Source organism: Plutella xylostella, chromosome 12, assembly GCF_932276165.1.
Source record: "Plutella xylostella chromosome 12, ilPluXylo3.1, whole genome shotgun sequence".
NCBI lineage: Eukaryota > Metazoa > Arthropoda > Insecta > Lepidoptera > Plutellidae > Plutella > Plutella xylostella.
The window spans coordinates 695,593-715,466 of NC_063992.1; the positions used below are offsets into that span (position 1 = coordinate 695,593).

At 37.8% G+C, this 19,874-nt stretch overlaps 1 protein-coding gene across 1 annotated transcript in view; it reads left to right on the forward strand.

Annotated features, from left to right (window-relative positions):
• The window catches only part of LOC105390766 (vesicular glutamate transporter 1), a 63,453-nt gene that overhangs the window by 9,528 nt on the left and 34,051 nt on the right, over window positions 1-19,874 (forward strand). The window contains exons 2-3 of the mRNA XM_048624382.1: window positions 2,478-2,624; window positions 4,246-4,349. Coding sequence (XP_048480339.1) covers window positions 4,282-4,349 — 68 coding nt within the window. The 5' untranslated portion in view covers window positions 2,478-2,624; window positions 4,246-4,281. The remainder of the gene's footprint in view (window positions 1-2,477; window positions 2,625-4,245; window positions 4,350-19,874) is intronic.

Below are 19,874 nucleotides of genomic sequence, written 5' to 3' on the forward strand. Positions count from 1 at the left end.
ATAATTATATTTATTTTCATTAAATATTTGTTCTTTAAACCCAAAAAAAAACACAAAAAAAACGATTAAGTATCGCCAGCCAGTAAAATAAAAAGGGAATTTGCAAAAAGGTTTGATATCTCATCATAAGAAGGTATGCACGGTTGAGTGCTCAAATGTTCAGTCAGACTGAGCGAGCGTGCCGGATCATGTCGAGAGCTGAGACAAGGTGGAGGAGGCAATGTCCACACTGCCTGCCGAGTGTGGAGATTGTGGCAATGACCGTCTAGTCTTGGAGGAGTCCCATGACAAGCAGTTGACTATTTAGAACGCGTCAACCGGTATCATACCTATTGAACCAAAAGGATTTTCATAAATATGTATATGGAAAAACGGCATCGGCAATGCCGATGAAGTAAACGCTCTTGTGTGAATTTCTATACAAAGAAAACTGAATGCGATATGCACGATGCCGAAAGGTAGACGCTTACATTTTATGGGCGGAGTGTTTTGTGTATGTCCTTCAGGCAATCTGGATGGTAATGTAATAGTGGTACCTATGTGGTCAGTGGTCGTCGATAATGTGGGGCTCAAATTTGTGAATGTACAGTGAAATCTGGTTGGTTAAATTTCTTATTGTGTGTTGTTACATACAAACATATGGAACAGAAGAAGAAGATAACTGAAGAAGTTCTTCAGTGCAATCCATTAAATACTAATTAATATCTTTTATTATACTTAGCTGAAAATTCAGAATACTACATTTATAATTTTTTTCTGAAATCTCTGTTATTTAAGATTTCCCACCTTTAGATATGACGTGAAACAAAAACCTAAGTAATCAAATAAACGTTAAATTAAATTTTGGTTATGCTATTCAAAACGCATATCCATTTCTCCCCCACATCCCCTGCCGGTCTACTGGACCGTGGAAACTTCATTTGCGGGCTCCCTGCCCGTGAAATGAAGTCGGCTCGACGCGGCCAATATTACTGATGCTCTGGACCGCTACAGACGATCGAACTAGGGTGACTAGATTATTATATGCCTGTTTGATAGGGTTGGCTTTGACGAGCAATCCATATCTTCATGCTATACAGCCTGTACAGATTATAATATGGTTTAATAAGTAGTACTATGTGATAACGGCTTTAATTTTACACTCATTATAGGTATTTTAAAAGGAAATGTTTGTTACTCTTTCACGAAAAAACTACTGAACAGAATTTTATGAATTCTCCTATTTTCACGCATAAATCGTGTATGTATACTGGGTGCTGATACCCTGGATTTTTCTGCGGGTTTGATTCCAGGATTAACCACACAGTTATGCCAAAATCAGAATGCAGTTTGTAGCGTTTTTAAAATAAAAGCAAAGCCTTCTTTCAGTGAATGTCTTATCATCAGAATTTAAGGTGATTTATGTGGCATCGCCGGATACCCATCTTAGTTCATTGATAGTTTAATTCTTTTGATGAATGTCTTGAATTTGAAAAAAATATAAGTCAGTGTACCTAAGAAGTGGGAAATTTATTTTCACCCATTGTGAAATAACGTTAATTTCCTGTAAGTAAATTATGTGGATTATGGTATTTGTGAGAAAAATAAATAAATAATCATTCTCTTCTATTCTATTCTCTATGGGGGGTATAAGTACCTGCACCTGGGTCTCTGGAGTGGAACCTTTGTGCATATTTCCAAGGTCTAAACTGCCTTCCTATCATTTCACACTACGCTAGTCCACTGCGGGTTCATCATTCTCTAATTCTTTATAAATATTATTACTTTTACTATTTTCGATTTTCTGTACCTCCTGTAGGTTGGCTCGTACATAATGCTTATTTTTCTTAATTTGTCTGTTTTTTCTTATTTAGCGATAGCGATTTTTTCTGTCGAGGGTTTTTTATTCTATTCTAAGTTGTCGATTCACCTGAAAGGTAGGTTACACGAAATGGTAACCTATTCTTAGTTTCCACTTGGAATTACAGATGTCTTCCTACAAGAACAGATCATGTCATGATTGATCTGATAATTAAACCACGGTTACTTCCAATGCTTTCATAATCATAATGGGACTACTAGACCTTTAATGGTACTTTCATTTAAACTAAGATTTGCTTTCTTAGTATTTTTAAATGTATAGTATTAAAAGTGGATGAATTGAACAGAATGTAGGCGAATAAAGAGCAAATTTTCAGTAAGTTGCAAGAAAAAATGTCAGGTACTCGAATCTGAAAAATATGAGATTCTTGCTGCAAAATATTGCGCTACAAATAAATATTCCAGCTGAAACAAACCTGAAACATATCAAATAATCCTTTGACAGCACACATTTATGTTACATTCAAATTCCGCACAAAGGCTTCCAATCTCAAAGCTTTGTATGCAGCTTCCATACATACATAGATACGCTTCCATACTTGTATGTGGGTAGACTAAGGTACGTGGGGGTCGGTTTCGAAATTTCTGAAAACCGCAGCAGCCCCGCCCCTTTTCAGGCTCGGCTGTGATTGGGCGAGAGCGGCTTACGTCGGCGGCGGTATCGACCAATGGCGGCGGCGGCGCTGCGCAGCCCGGGCCCGCCGCTAGAGCCTCCGCGGCGCTGCCACCGACAGACGTTGCTCGCTGCCTCGGCGACGAATTATGTAAGTAAACCTTCTCCTTTCACTTAAAATGCTTGCTTTAAACTACTGATATTGTTTTCTAAAATGCCGTGTGATTTTTTTCGTGTTAAAAGTGTTGATTATCGATTTTTCGGGCCAGGGTCTGGGTGGGCGTATCTAGCTACCTATAGGTATAGGTAGCATTAGGTCGTTATGTAACATGGTGTCTTATGATATATATGTATCTATAGGTTGGTATATAGGTACTAATAAGGCTTTATGGTGATAATCGTAGGTAACTGTGATAATTGTGGTATTAATTAATTACAAAACTCCATTTTATACTTATATATAATGTATACATAATGTGCTTCAGACTAATTTCCAAAGTGGCAGTGAGATTATATTCCGGTGGTAGATCACGTGACGTGAGCTGTATTTCCATTTAAATATTTTGGTGTAAAACAAATAACTGAAGCCATCGGCAATTCAATTGCGGGTATAAATCTGTATTTCGGTACATATTAATAGCTCCTAACACTGTGGTAGCTGAAGGTACTAACATTATATGATACATCCATTCAATATATGCTGCAGCATGTAGGTTTATTTTGTAACTTTAAATACAAATTAAGTTATTAGGTTAAGTCATAACAATGCATGCTGTGATAGCCTGTTATTGGGTTTACACTATTACTTTTGGTTAAGTTTTTTTTTGTATTATTAGTTTAGTGTACGCCTGTTGGCTATTGTATTCAATAATTAAATAAATAAATGTCAACGGCTAGAGCTTTGACTTTGTGGGGAAAGGATTAACCAGTCCTTGCGAAGAGTTCTCATGCCCAGCTATAGTAACCTATCTGCCCATTAGCAATTCATAGTTCTTGTAAATGCAGCTCTGTCAGATCTATTTTTAAGTTTTGTGTAATTATGAATGGTACCGGTGCGGTGTTTTTAAACTAGCACTGTGAATTATCCATGCTTGGCAGCCGTCTGTTTATTTTAGAGGTTGTTTATTTTATCTCTCTTTCATGTATAAAGTTGTTTTAATTAATTTACAATATTGCAGCTTAAATACATCCGAGTAGTACTTTTTATCATGGTACTCTTAAAAAGTATTCGAATAACCTTATACGGTGAAGCAAAACTTTGGGGAAAAGCTAGTAAGAGACTATCATGTAACTTGGACGCTCTTTTCATACGCCCACAGAACAAAGAGTACCCGGGTGACTCTTTTTTCTCAATAAGTGCACCATGAGTCCACTTCCGGTGTACCTTGGGCAGTCAGTGACAAACTGACCTATGCTTTCACCACGGTTACATACGCCAGTCCAGCTCTAGTGTCAGTCCCCGATATGCTAAGAATAAAAAAATCATTTATACCTTTAGTTAAAAAATATAGTAAGCCAAAAAGATCAGTGATCAGAAAGTCAGAGACAGAGTCAAAGTTACGGGCTCATTCTGTATGGTCCTTCACCCATTACGAGACTAGACGTTGCGAAGTATCTCACATACATTTATAATTATTGACACTATGATACTGGTACTCTACGCGTAAATGTATATGAGATTCTTCGCGGCGACTAGTCTCCGAGACTTTTCCAAATTCCAAGATTTTTTTTCTACAACTTTTATACCTAACCCTGTATATTGTTTGCTTCAGGTGTTAGTGTAGTGCGGGTGCGCGTGCGCAGGAGCCATGCAGGGGCTGCACGCCGCCAAGGACCGCGCCGCCAGCCTCTTCGCGCACAAGCCGCTCATCACCAAGTGAGTGAACTTGTTATACACCCTGTAGGTCCTAGCTAGATGTCTTCGGCCAGCTTGAAAACATCTGACGGTCGGGTTGCCCACTTACCAGACAACTCTCTCAGCGCAAGCTTGCGTGACGTGGTGGACTAGGCCTAAAACCCTTGCTTCATTGGAAGGAGACTCGAGCCCCAGCAGTCGGGACGTGATGGCCGTGATGATGATAGTCGATAGTAGGTCACCTCACCCGGCGGCACAGCATATTACAGATAAACTAGATGTGATTGGTGGTGGTGGAACATGGAGTTTATCTGCGTAGACGAAGATGCCATGCCACGGGAATTAGAGCAGATATGTTTTAATGTACAAATATTTTACACTTTTTCTTGTTGTTTCGACGAATTGGGCAAGTAACACTGAGTAGTCGGTAGTCACGAGCGCCTCTCGTGTACAGGTGTAAGGACATGCGAGGCATGGTATGAGGAATTCCATGTTTAATGAAGCCACACTCAAGGTGACCCACTAACATTGTATTATAGCCATTTTGTCCTTATTATGAACGACCTAGGTTCATAGTCGGTTTAAGGGGATCCCTAAAGCTAAAATGCTAAAGTCGGCTTGATATACTTGATTAGATTGGAAAAACGGTGGCTTCTATCACATTAATAAAAATATATTTTGTAGCAGAGGGTATACTGAACATGTTAGTTGCTTATAAATTGGTGCAGGATTATAATAAGTATGTTAAAAAAAATTGCAAACACACCATGTCTTTTGCCATTTTTTGACTTATTATGAAAAAACCCTCGAAATCAGAGGGCCCATTTTCATGGAATCTTATATGTATGTGTAGGTAATTAAATTCTTAACAAAGTTACCTTAAAGAGTTGGATTTAATGGACCAGAAGTCAACTTTTTTTGCAAAAAACTAATAAATTCCGGTTTAAAAATGATGACACCGTGACAGATTTCAGATTTCTTCAGTCGTCGCCCTGGTGGCGGCCTGTTAGGAGCGATACCCACGCCATTTTATTTTTTATCAAATATTTCACAAAAACTGATTAAATCAACAAATTATGACTACAAGTATTATAATACATATGCATTTGCTATGGAAAGTTAATTTTCTAATCATTTTAGATGCAGAAAAGCCGAAAATTCTTAGAAAACATTTCGCCTTTTCGATTTGTTTACATTTTTTACTATAGAGTTACAGATGCATAGATAAAGGTAAACATTGCACATAATGACACTTATTAGATTCTCCGAATAAGAACTATACGGTCAATGCAGTATGCCAAAGCGCGAGCCTGTTTATATTCTGAGGGGTAATTTATTTTATTTTAACGGTTGTGTATGGTAGGTAAGCTACACAATATACAGGGTGTTGAAAAGTAAGTTCATAATTTGTTTTATTTGAAACCAAAAACCGTAGTTAATTAAAAATATATATATATATTTTAAGATGTGGTAGTCTGTACACTACAGGTTGTTAAAAATAAGTAAGTATTTTTAAAAATTGAAGATCTAAAATTTACATAATTTTTTAAATCTATTTAACAAGCTTTGCAAAAAAGCGGTTAAGTGCGACTGTATCTCGCCATGAAAAAAATGAAATGTTTACTGTAGCTATGAATTTTATGCGTTACAAGTGGAATAAAATACCGCATAATATTATGTACAACTATGTAAGAGCCTAGTTTTTAAAGAAAACTCATAAGAAAATATTAAATACACAGGTTTTTTAACCCCTGAAGGAAATAGAGGGGTGTTATAAGTTTAAAGTAAGGGCTGATTTTTTTTTTTAAATTAGGGTGATAGGTAATGTATATTTTTAATGATTTTTTCAAATAGATAAATGTTATACCATTTTTAAATTGCCATAAAATTACCTATAGTTATAGTTATAGAAAAGGGCAGGGCTACCAGTGCCCATTCGCCACTGCAACCTAAAAGATCTATAAATTATGACTCCCCATGCCGAGTCTCACTCTACAGGCCCAGGTCTTTTATAAACCTGATATTACCTATACAGGATGTTGCAAAAAGGGTATACTGTGCCGAAAGGGTTTGACTCAGGGGTTATTCTGAACAACTTTTGTTCTCCAAGTTTTGGAAATTCTCGAAAAATAAATTCGGTCTCTATAGTAAAAAGTCACGTGATCGAATAAGTTTCTATGTAAAAGGTTTTGTTACGTGAATTTTCAAAATTGTAGAAGAAAAGTGGATCAGAATGGCACCTAAATCCACTTTTGGCTAAGCTTTATACCCTTTTTTCAATACCTTGTATAAAATATCGTCAGCGTCACCTTAGATCGTAATCATCGTAACTCCTCGTGACCAAATTTTAGAGGAGACAAAAATACTGTTTTATTTGTAGTTCTAGTTGGCATACTACCCACCTAAAGTTTTTTTTAACTAGCCTAAAAATGATTTGTTTAGACAGTCTATCTTCCTGTTCAACCGCAGCCTGAGTGCCAGTGACTCAATGACTGAAAGGAGGCCATTAGTGCTCCTAAATAAATAAAGCAGGCCTGTAGATTATCTTTCAGTGTACCGACACATCTGATTGCTGTAAGAGCCTGATAAGCTCTTCGAACGAGTCATACCTCTCTGGTGGTACGGTTTCGACCTTTCGGACAGTCAGTTTGGCATCCGAAATGCGGATTCGAATAGTGGGTACAATACTTTGCGTTCGTTCACTGTCGGAGCAGGATAAGAACCACGGGCGAGTTGTTGCGCTGGCTGTTTGCTTAAAAATAGTAACCGCGTTCAACTCTATCCCCTAGAGGGCGAACCTTTAGGGCGGCTCTTGTATACCATCACTTGTCTTCTTATCTGCAGAAAATTGACAGAGGTCATACGTGTCTAACAAGTACATTAAGGATGCGAAAAGAGAGGGTTTGTTTTCACTGAAGAAGTTCAGTTGCGGAGTTCCACAGCGGTAGGTCTTGGACCCCTCTGCTGTGGAACTTGGCATACAACGCGGTCCTGCAAATCAAGCTCGCAAACGGCGTTAGCACAGTGCATTTTTCTAATGTCACACAGGTCGTGAGGTAGGCTGAGAGCCTCCTTCGGGGATGACATCCCAATGATTCATTACGAAAAAATTGCTGCAGCTGTGCTCGCCATGCAGTGCATGGGCTACTTCCGAATCTGGGGGGCTGTTGCAAAGGAGTCCGTTGCCTCTATACGGTACGGGTTCCGTGCGATCTATGATCCTTCCGGGAGCACCTGTCTTGTCAAGTCGAAGAGAATGGCTCGTATTCGACGCAACCTGCAGTACTGGTGGGATTGGTTGGAGGACAGGACAGCAGGAAGCTGCAGCAGCCGTCATGCTGTGATTCGACGCATAGATGCAAAAAAAAGTTGAAAGTAACTTCATGTTAATAAAATATTAGATCTTAATTTAACAACATAACATTGCAAAAGAAAAATTAACATTGTTGAGTATGTTATTGTAATTTACTAAAGTAGTAATAAAAACAAAGGCTTATTGCATAGTTTTCGTTCACGTTCGCCTACATCGCACGTTGTATATGAGAATAAAGGGTATAATTACTAAGTTTTCTTGTTTAAAAATCACGGTTTGGGGTTTAGAGGAAAACAAATGGTAAAATGCGGAATACAGTTTTTTTTTTCGAATAAAGAGGAAAACATGTGAATTCAAAAAACGTTTCTATTGACACCAAAGAGTACTTTTCGCCGAGAAAAGTGGAGTTACAATGTTTGCGATCTAAAGTGATGATAGAACTAGAACTTATTTTTTCAGTTCACCTGCTGTTGAGTGAAATCGTAATTAGGTAAATGACTCCTTGACATGAAAATAACTTTTTTTTTATAATCGTTATAACAAAACCGTTTTTCTTATGTTTTTGGCTTTGAAATAAATAAATTTATTTATTTATTTATTATTTTATTTATTTATTAATACAGCAATATTTGTAGGTGTACTTACAGTGAGCAAAAGGGCGCTGCTGCGCTCTTGTAAGGTGAGGTGTAAATTTTTTGGTTTTTAAGAAACAAAAATATTATTTCTATCATATCCCAAATACACATAAGTACTTAAAAAAAAAATACACACTCTCGCCTTGTACTAATGTACCCCCTTGCGGGGGTACTTACATGTTATTATTTTTCTGGTGACCTCCCCATATCCCTTTGCCAGCTACGTAACCTTTTGTGACACCCTGTATATGCAGAGTTCTGCAAACTACTGTTCTGCTTTTGAAACACCAAAAAAAAACAGGTCGTCTAACTAAAAGGTCACGTGACCAAAAAAAAATTATATGAAGAAGCGTTTTTTTCATGAATATAAAAAATTACGTAGGATAAAAGTTTTTCAGAGTGACGCCTGAGTAACGCCCTTTCGGCTAACTATACTTTTTTTATTACACGGGGGCAGAGTTTAATACAACACCCTGAACTATTAAACTCTGATAATATTTTCGCGATTTTTTTACATTCTGATTTCATTTCCTGGCTTAGAAATAACATCAATAACATGCTGCACACGTAGGTTTCGGCATAGTATTAAACCCTTTTTGCAACAACCTGTATAAATATCGGCACGGGTACGACTTTATATATAATTAATTATTAAATATTAAAAATACTTTCAAATAAAAATAAATATTTTCGTATCACAAAACAATATTACTTAGTATATTTTTAACAAAGTGGCATGTCTTCACTTTTATGTTTTCGAGTACTATGTTAAAATTTCATGTCATTGTCCGTAGAACGCCCCGCATACCTCAACCCCCCCTCACTAGATTTGACAGATTCTGATTTTCTTCCAGCTTTAGTGACAGCCTTAAGGACGTCCAGGTCACCAAGTCATGTCAGGCGTAAGGTTCTCTCATACTTCTAAAATAAATCGTTCTTGTGGTTGAACCAGATTTTATATGCCTGAAGATGCCAAGGTTGCTTGGCAAAGTTCCAACACGTGGGGACATTTGAAAGTTGTACAGTAAGCCATTTATACTGTGCCAAGACAAGGAACATTTAACACGTTTGTGCTGTGATAACTTGCACATAACGTGCTTAAATACAGAGTTCATAGTGATCCTCAACCTCAATAACATTCCATCTTCTATAGTATTGCTCGCGAGTGTTTAAGTGTTTAAAAATAACGCAAAGGGAGAGAAGAAGGAAACAATGCTCAAGTCTGTACAATTTACTTAAAACTACCTATACAGGATGTTGCAAAAAGGGTATACTAAGCCAAAATCTACATGTGCAGCATGTTATATCTAAGCCCGAAAATTATGATTTCATTCATGGCTTAGTATACTTTTTTTGTAACATCCTGGATATTACACGCTTTTAACAGACCATCAGAATATTAAGAACTAAAAACGGAAATATTTTGATTTAATTGTTAATTAAAAAATTAAATAAGTTGGGTTATTTTGAAAGTGGAAGTTTTTCGTTTCTCGCTAGTGTATAAGAAATCTAAAATCTTGTCTATCGATTTCATCCTTCACCGTAAAGGCACGCCACAAACATAAAACTGCCCAATAAATCTCAGAAGCAGTTACTATAACATGAGGAGTCTGCCGCGCCGGTACACTCGAGTGCACAACGCTGATAACAAATATAATTTATTCGGATTAGTGCTGCGATCCGCACATACACTGATAGACAACCGACTGTTAGACAAAACAACATTTTGCTATCATATTTTTTTTGAACTCTAACTGAAATTACAGTAGGTCTTAGTGACCACTGAACTGATTTTGATAAAACTTAAAATGAACTTTCAAGCAAAAATCCTCAGTGTATTAATAAGTTTATAAAAGCTAAGTATTGCTCCATCAACTTAGTCCTATTCATGGCTACACCATTATGGATATATATATATATATATATATATATATATATATATATCATTCAACAAACAACATTCCGACAAAGAGTTGGGAGGAGCGTGCGCGTAGTAGACCAGAATGGCGTCATACCGTCCACACAAATGTGGACCGTTTCGAACAGAAGCGTCTGGAAGACCTTGATGCAAAACGCCAGGCACGGAAAACCAGACCGAAGCCCTCCTACAACTACACGTACAACTCGTCTGGCCAACTGTACTGTACGCCTTGTAGTCGTGTTTTCAAGACGAAGTTTGGCTTTGCAAGTCACATCAGAGCCCACCAAAACAACAACCCGGATTGAACATACAGGAGTCGCCGTCGCCGGATACGGTGTGGAGGACATGATGATGATGATGATGATATATATATATATATAGAAACGTTTATAAAGATGCATTTTTGGACTTTTATTTAGTTTTTAAAACATTCCAAATCATTCACAAAACATACTTTTCATTGCCTAATTTATGTTAAAGTTCATAAATAATAACGTGGGATGCGATGGATATTTTCAATTTTGAATACTGCTGTTACAAATTGTGAAAAGCTTAGAAAAAAAATGTTCAGTTTTGAATTCCATTTCCATTACATTTCCTTCAGTGGTCTCATATCTATTAGCGGTCGTGAACTAGTACAGTCGAATGCACAGCGCCGATAACAAATACACCGACATGATCCGGCTTACCGTCGTCAAGCGGCTTGCGTCGGCTTAGGACCGGGCGTCGAACTGACTCGGCGAAACACTTTTGCTCATGACTGTCTCTGAATTTATATGATTTGCTACACAATTTAGAAACGGGTGAAATTTTTGATGTTTTACTGATTTTAATTGGGAGAAATAATCTGAAGCACTAATTATTGAATAAGTATGTCTTTGTACTGCAAGCTTCTGTAAGAAAATGTGTAAACTCTTAATTTACTAAGCTAGAGTCATAAATATATTCATTTAGAAAAAAATATATATAATTGGAATTTATAATACGTATTATGCACTCATGGCCTGCGTTAACTCGTTTGTGGGCGAGACACCATAAACTTTAAAATGTGTCTGGGTAACAACTCAACAGGCAAGGGCGAATTTGACAGTTACCTACATTGTACAAAACCATAACTTCATTGCAATTAAAACCCTAATACGCCTGGTCCCACTAGATAGTCCTCCCCCTCCACTTACATAATATAGCTACGTCATAATATAGCAGCTTAAATCTAAACAGAAGGGTAGCGTTCATTATTTAGTCGGTTTAAATCACTAAGTCCTTAAAAGACATTAGCAGGCTTTGTGCAGATATCGCGAAACAAAAGAGATTTGTTAAGGGGGGCAGGGGACAGGCAGCCATTTTGTTACTAGGCTGTATATTTATGGACGTCAATTGTTTTGTGATCAATTAAAATCCACGTCACTCGGTGAAGAAGCGAGATCATGTATGAAGTTTAATGACAAACTAGAAATAATGCTAATACTTTGTAATTTTTTTGTATGTAGGTACAACCTACATAAATCAATAATTTATTAATTAGGTATTAACTATAATTTATCTCGAATATAATTATTGAAGGGTACAATTACATATAAATTTACAAGAACTCAGGAGTAATCATTGTATTATAAAAGCATTCTTAAAGGAAATCATGAAAATTACAAATTCTCCGTCACAGCACTCTGAAACAATCATGTGGGAAACAATATGGTGATTGCAATCAGACGTACCGTTACCATAAAAAGGTCTCGATTTTTTTATATGATTTTCTACCACCTATAAGAAGAATGTTACAAAACCCAAGACCAGCGGTCTACTTAAAAATAATCAGCTACTTATTTAGCCTTTACACTGACTAATCAAGTTCTTTGTTCTCTTGGGTTCATAATATATTAATTAAGTATAAATAAGTTTGCTTGCTAGCTGTGGTCATACCTAGGCACATTATGATTTAAATTATAGACTACAATTCTAAAACTGCACTTAAATGAATACTTGAACACCTAACTCCTAGCTTGCTGACAGTACGCGGCGCTAGATGGCAGCACTTTCGCTAATTGTTTCCACCATTTAAATATTGCTCTCGACAATTACCGGATTGGACCGGCCGGTCCGGGCGGCGGGGGCTGGATTAATTGTTCTCCTCATAACTAGCACCTCGCCAAATGGCAAATTAATTGTTTCGCTTCTGTTTAATGGATTATTATGTTCTATGACAACGTTTGTTTAAGTATACACAATACATGCATAGCATAATAAGTTATTTAATGGAAACAATGATTGATTTCGATTTTATCTTGTTCCATAGTGTCATCACCATCATCACGACCTATCACGTCCCCACTGCTGGGGCACGGGTCTCCTTCCAATGAAGGAAGGGTTTTTTTAGGCCTAGTCCACCTCGCTGGCCTAGTGCGGGTTGGTGGACCTCCATAGCATACTTTTGTATTATTTCTATATATTACGTAACTAAAATCATCCACTAAGTACATAGATATGCAAAAAAATCGACGTCAATAATGAACCCCGGCCGCAGAAACTTTAACCAACGCAAACCTAACTCAAAATCCATATTCTGTAAATCGTGACGTCAATAAACATACACCTATTACGTAATCCCCGGTGTCTGTTTACACGCGGCGGCGGCGGCGGCGGGACACTCGCCCGCAGCTATTTGCTTCTATTAAATTTTAATGACGAGCGCTTCTGTGGCCGTTTTGTACGTAATTAGGGGGTTCGGCCAATTAGTTAGGGATACAGAGTGGGATATTCGGGTATTGGATGTTGGGGTGGCTAGGTGACTTTTGTGGTGTCTATCAACGTCACTTGTTAATGTTCTGTATGGTGACTGCTCAGGTATTGTTGGCTGTGGAGATTATAGTTCATTAAAACATATTATGAAATAGGTAGGGAGATAGAGTAAATATCTTCTAATTGAACTACATTGTGTCTGAAAATGATATTACTCTGTTGAGCATCAGCGCTGCTCTGTGCATACCCTCAATTTTTATAACAGCCTAAAATTATAAAGATAACTATGTATCCATGAGGTGAAATGATACCATACAATTAATAAACCCATACCGTTTAATCCGTCTGACCTTGCTAAAAAAACTCGCAAGGATCAACCTATCTACCACAACTTTACAGTTTCCCCTTGAAACACGAGTCGATGATTCAGCACAAACCCGCAAGCGGAACACAGAACACAAACAGCATCGCGGTATTTATAAGATTTATTCCGCCGCCCCCCTGGCGCCTCAGCGGTGCCGGCGCCGCGCCGTCCGCCCGCCCAGACTCACCGGCGCGCCGGGATCGACCCGGGATCGCGGTGGCGGCACAGAATTGGCCTGTCATTGACACTTTCATTTTTCGGGCAGCTGAAAACATCTGACAGTCGGGTTGACCACTCATCCGAGATTTCTCTCAGCCATAGAACAACGCGGACTCGGGTGCCCAGCACATGATGGCTTGTGTTGGGGTCAACCAATCTGCACTGGGCTCGCGTGGTGGTCTAGGCCTAAAACCTGGAAGTAGCCTGGAAGTCCGTGTCCCAGCAGCGGGATGTAAAGGGTTTTGATGCTGATGATACTTTTATTTTTTAGGCGTAGTGTCATGTGTGTGGGTCATGACGAAGGTTAACCTACACAATCTTCTTCAAAACTAATGTCTTGTAAAATCTGGACCACATCTTGTTCCTTACCCTACTGAAATAATACCCGTCTTATGCAGTGGACTACCTCACTATTAAAAGACTACTTAATATCGTAGCATTAGAAAAAACAGTTTAGGAATTCGAAACTTAAAATTTACAAATTACATTTTACTTACTATAGCTGAGTAAGCTTATTTTGGCACACGCTTCCAAAGTCGTGCGGTCTGAAATTGAAACGCTTGCCTTAATTAGTATTCAGATTTCTTAATAGTTATAATGTCTTATAAAGACTGCCGTTTCGTTGTGAGGGAGAATCGGAATCAGAATCATACCAACTATAATACTGACTAACGAACGGCTTATATTTTCATAGTTGTTTGTTGTCCCAAGTTCTCCCGCGCCCAGACTCTGTGGCGACATGCTATTGATCGCGACTGTATCACAGACTGTATTGTCAGATCGGAATTTGGCTACTTCACCCACTTCTGTAGATGACTGTCTCGTCTCGGTATTCAGGTTAATTATTTAGGCGTTATTTAATAAGTATTGGGTTTGGAAAACATCAACAAAAATAAAATATAAAAACATTCAAGTGTATTGGATTTAAATGAAAAAAAAAATGGAACTTACTTCAAATAATTTTACAATCTAACCGACATTTATCTTTGAAATAGGTGTTGAATATACAACACCATTTCTAGTTATATATATACAAAATAGAAATGAACTCAAGTTCATCATGTCTGCCTACATAATTAACGAAACATCGGATATGGCAAATGACAAATATTTCAATTCAGCATCTGTACAACTGACGACTTTCGTCATTGATAAGATCTGCTGTCAAACATAATGAATCCCACAACAGTATTGAGCACATCAGCCGGGGTGGTCCGGGCCGACACTAATTACTGAACGCTTTGAAGCCAGATTATGACTGCGGTGGAGTCTGCATGCGGGTTTAGATCCGTTAGACCTGAGGATTGGGCCTGCCAATGTATTTAAAACGATTTAGTTTATTTTAAACTAGCTTAAAGCTTGGTCTGAAGAAATTCTGGATTTGAAAGAAGCCTATTTATAAATCTAGGGTATCAACTTATTATAATGCCAAATTTAATTTAAAAAAAACGTCAATCGTAAGATAGGATATTGTAATTAAAACTTACAGATTTCTTAATATAATTTGTGATTTTCCATTGAACAAACGAGCAGTATCATTTTATTATGAAACCCAAAATTGCGAATATAAATTTTAAGCAAGGTAAAAATTATAATAAAACAGCGATCAATGACTCAATACGGTGGGTACTAAGCCCACCGGACAAATTAAAACCTGATTAATTCTCCTTCCTTTGATACTCACACGGGTCTGCCCACAGCCTTCTAAGTTACAAACCTAAATGAAAACTTTATAATTATTCACTTTGAAATACAAAATATATGTAATTACATAAGACCTTTACTTGTAAGTAAAAAATATGTTTATAGAAATCCATACTGGTAGGTACAAATCTAAGTTAACCTAAAAGGTTCAGTTTTGTTATTTGATAGTGTTACAATAATTATAATTAAACCGTTCTAAGAAATGTCTGTTACTTTTTTTGGCACTTTTGTTTCAATTAACGACTTCACCAGCAATCTAAAGAAGCTAAGTTGAATCTTTCTCTCTCCATTAGGAAAGTTGGAGATTGTATTTTAGATAATAGGCGTGTAATCAGCGGAGTGATTTATCACGGCTATCCGAGCGGCCATTAGCTCAACCCTTTGTAGCCGACCCCAGTGACGCTGACAGCTCACTTCACAGGGGAGGTGTCACTTAGTGGAACCTAGGTGCTGACTAGATTTTAGTCCGAATGATCAGTGATCTTTTTCATGTCGGAGAACTAATTTTGTTGCACATATTATGTTGTAGATTAAGAGAACAGAGGCGGTTAGATTTTGATTCTAAAATAAACAAAATAAAGTAGAACCAATTTAACGCTACGTTCGGCTACGAATCGTAGCAACTCGTAGCACTACGACAACGTGCTACGATTTGCTACGACATGCTACGAAAAGTCGTAGCCATTTCGTAGCATTATCTTTTATACTTAACTTTCACTTTTACATTGTGATTTCCACTTCATTTTCATACGTCCCTTACACATGCATTCAAGTCCAAATATTTTTGAACATACCTATTGATCGCTGATCAGCGCTTCGGTGGCTTACATCGGAGCGGTGCGTGAGCAGTGACGCGTTGAGGGAGCGGTGGAAGGGTTGCGGGTTCATTCATTCAAGCCAAATAATAAATCGCAGTGACTTGGACAAAAAAGTATAATCTACAACGCAGCTTCAGTATACATTGTTTTACTCACCACCCATGAAACTCCTCTATAATAAACTAATTCAAGTGAACCTCAGTGCAGTGCAGCCTCTTGTCAACAAAGAACCAGTTACAGAGTGGAACTAGATGCTAAATTGGATTGCTTTCTCTTTTGTAGAGCGGCACTAGCAAAGAGATGCGTTACTATGTCTTCCGTTTGATACAAAGTTCTCAAGGTGGCAATTTTAAATTGGAATGCGCAATAGAAGCCTCCTAGAGTGATACATCAACTGTGTAGGTTATAAGCATCAGGTCAGCGGCTGGTTACTGATCTTAGTGGCTATTCCTACTGACACTCCAGGAATAAGAGTCGAAATTACAGACAGGCTTAGACATTTCAGAATAAACGAACACAAACATTACCATTAAAAGGCAGAAATTAACCACTGCTGGATAGAATTTTTTCAAAAGGGGTGTCACAATACTCTACTTTACCCAGCTACCAGGTGCCTATCTAAGGTCGTTAGTCGAGTGCTCTCGAGGGTGTCCCACGCCATGATTGTACGTGGTTCGACCACGTGGGTGCCCTCCTGTTGGGATATTTGAGAAATATACGTCATTTTATAAACATTTACAGAGTTGCATTGGTATATTGTGTTCGTCAGCAAACGATCACTTAAGTAGAGGTCTTTTGTCATTGAAAAGGAATCCTTGGAAGTACCCTCATACATTTATATCCTGAAGGTATAATCACGGATCAATCAAAGAAAGCATTTCACTATCCGACCAAGCCATTCACTTTCTAAGGTTTCAAACATCTTAGCTTCAACCTTGGCGTGGTTGAAGCTAAGATGTTTGAAACCTTATTCTAAACAGCGCAAGAGTTGCTATCAGAAAATATTCGCATAGATTTTATTTTTAGCCTTAACATAAACAATCCTTTCGTTTAAGGAAATAAGGTTGTTATTTCAATAAAAAATATATATTTTTATGGCATCTGAAAGCGAGGGTGCTTGCAGTGATACATTTTACAAAAAACCGAATTGAAACGTTGGCTCAGTGTTTAAATGGATTCACATTTGTAGCGGAACATGGAAATAGCGTGGCTCTTAAACAGAGTAGGGAGGCTGCAGAGCCACAAACGACCAGACACGGCCTCAATTTTTAACCGATTTCAGAAAAAGGAGGAGGTTCTCAATTCGTCGGGATCTTTTATGTACTTTACTTTTGTCTATGTTTGAATGTAATCTTAGAAACCCATGATGTCAATAATATCTTCATAAATTGAGTTTTGGTTCCCAGCTGTTGTAGCTGACTACCAAAATTATGTGTCCTATTTTTTTCGTAAGTTTTAATTGTATTATACTGTGAGCCTGTGACCATGAAATCAATTAAATATTACGAATTAAGTCGTTAAGTTGCTTTTACTCCAAAATAAATTTACGTTATACGACATGTCATGTCTTGTCTTTCGTAACTCTATCGACACATTTTTAAGTGTATTGCGTATCCACATACATACACGCGGTGGAGTCCATTGTTGTACTCAAACCCTCAAAGGCTTCCAGCAGAGATTTGTACTCAATGTACTCAATAAGATGCCGCAAACGAAGGGTTTCCTACATCTGCGGTTTTAAGCAATAAACATGCAAATCCAGTTGTAAAAAGATTCGCTTTCGTGTTATTTTTATTAATCGTTAACTGTTTTTTTTGTTGTGGCTACGGTTGGGGTGATTTGATTTTCTTGGTTCTTCTGTTTTTACAACGAACAGCAAACAGGAGTTTTTTAGAGCTTAAATGCCTTCTTACGAACTATTCAAATTTGCAAAGTTTGTATTTGAGGCGACGGAACTTCTATGTTTAATCGCAATTTGTAATCAGTACAGTATGCACACTTCTTCTTCTTCTTCTTCTTCCTTGCCTTATCCTTATTTAGGGTCGGCTTTGTTGGTCATGTCACGCCATTTTACCCTATCCTCTGTCATATCCTCATTCACTCCACACTCTCTCATATTTTCTTTCACGCAATCAAGCCACGTCTTTCTTGGTCTTCCTCTCTTGCGCCTTCCTTCGGGTCTCATTTCCAACACTTTCTTTGTCACATAATCATCTTCTCTTCTCATGACATGCCCAAACCAAGAAAGACGATGGCTTTTCATCTTCTCCACTATAGGAGCCACTTTCATACTTCCCCTTATATACTCATTTCGTATTCTATCTTTTCTTGTAACACCACACATCCATCTCAACATTCGCATCTCTGTCACATGCATCCTTTTCTCATCGCATACTTTGGTTGCCCAGCACTCAGCCCCATACAACATCACCGGCCTTATGACGCTTTTATATATTTTGCCTTTGATCTTAATTGGCATCTTGCGATCACACGTCGTGCCGGTGAGTTGTTTCCATTTCATCCATCCTGCATTCATTCGTCTCGTCACATCCCTGTCAATACTTCCATCACTCTGTAGAAGGGAGCCGAGGTATCGGAAATCCTCACCTGCTGCCAGTGGCGAGGTACCCAGAGATATCGACGCAGCTGAAGTAGGCCCTCCGAATTGACAGAACATATATTCTGTTTTGGTCCTACTCAGTCTCAATCCCACACTCTCTAGGTACAGTATGCACACTACAACGTGCATTTACCTATCATTTAATGCCCAGGAAAAGACTGGATAGGATATAAGTCCTAGTATATGGAAATACTGCTGTGCAACCAGCAGCTACCTCTCTAAGGACACAGTCAAAAGAAATTATGTATTTGCTACTTATATTTCCTTATTCTCGTTTTTACCCTTTTGTAAGTGCGATGAACAACTGTGCTACGGCTTTAAAGTTAGACTATCTAACTACTAAAGTGGCTTCAAAGTCTAGACTGCTAAATCGACCAGCAGCTTAGAACTTGTTATTTATAGCCTAATCATGGATGGATTGATACAGAAAAGAGCTTAAAAACGGACTTATCTTTATTAGTGCTATTAATTCGTTTTCTATGAATAGGTACTTACTATAAATACTTACATCATAATAATCTCACTAACTTATAATTTTGTATTTTTGGAATATTTAAACTAAAAGTGAATTGCACAGGCAACAGAAACAATTCAATCTCGTTCCTTCTTAACAAAAACAATGCTCCGAAAACAATTTAAAAGTCCATCGTGTTCGCACATAATCAAGATAAGTGAAATGAGTATTAAGGCGAAGCGTCCCGGAGATCTATTTAGTGATAACTGTTGATCTACGTCCATTGAGTGGAGACGGCATCTTTAGAGAACTGTAGAGGATCGGCCGGCGATTTGATTTACTTAAGGACAGTGGTATAGATATAGATAAGTTTTCTTTCTCTTTCTTTCTTCACAAGTTAGTTGCTAATTCTGTAACTGCTGCTAATGCTGTAATGACAGGTTTCTTTGATTTTACATACATATGCTCATGACTGTAATCCCCGAAGGAGTAGTCAGACGTGAGTCGCATGCAAGCCATCTGGTTTTCGCAGTAAATTTGTACTCACGTCGTATACAGGACGTGAGCGGTATCGCCGTCGTTGTTAAATTTTCATAATTATGATTCGTTATACTTTTTGTCTGAATTTGTTAGTTATCGGTTATTTTACTTAGGTAGCAATGGTAATACTATATTTAACCCAGATGCTTATCTAACTCCGCGTTTATGTCCAGTTTATTAACCACCTTTATTCAAATACTATTAGAAAGCAGCGGATCCCTA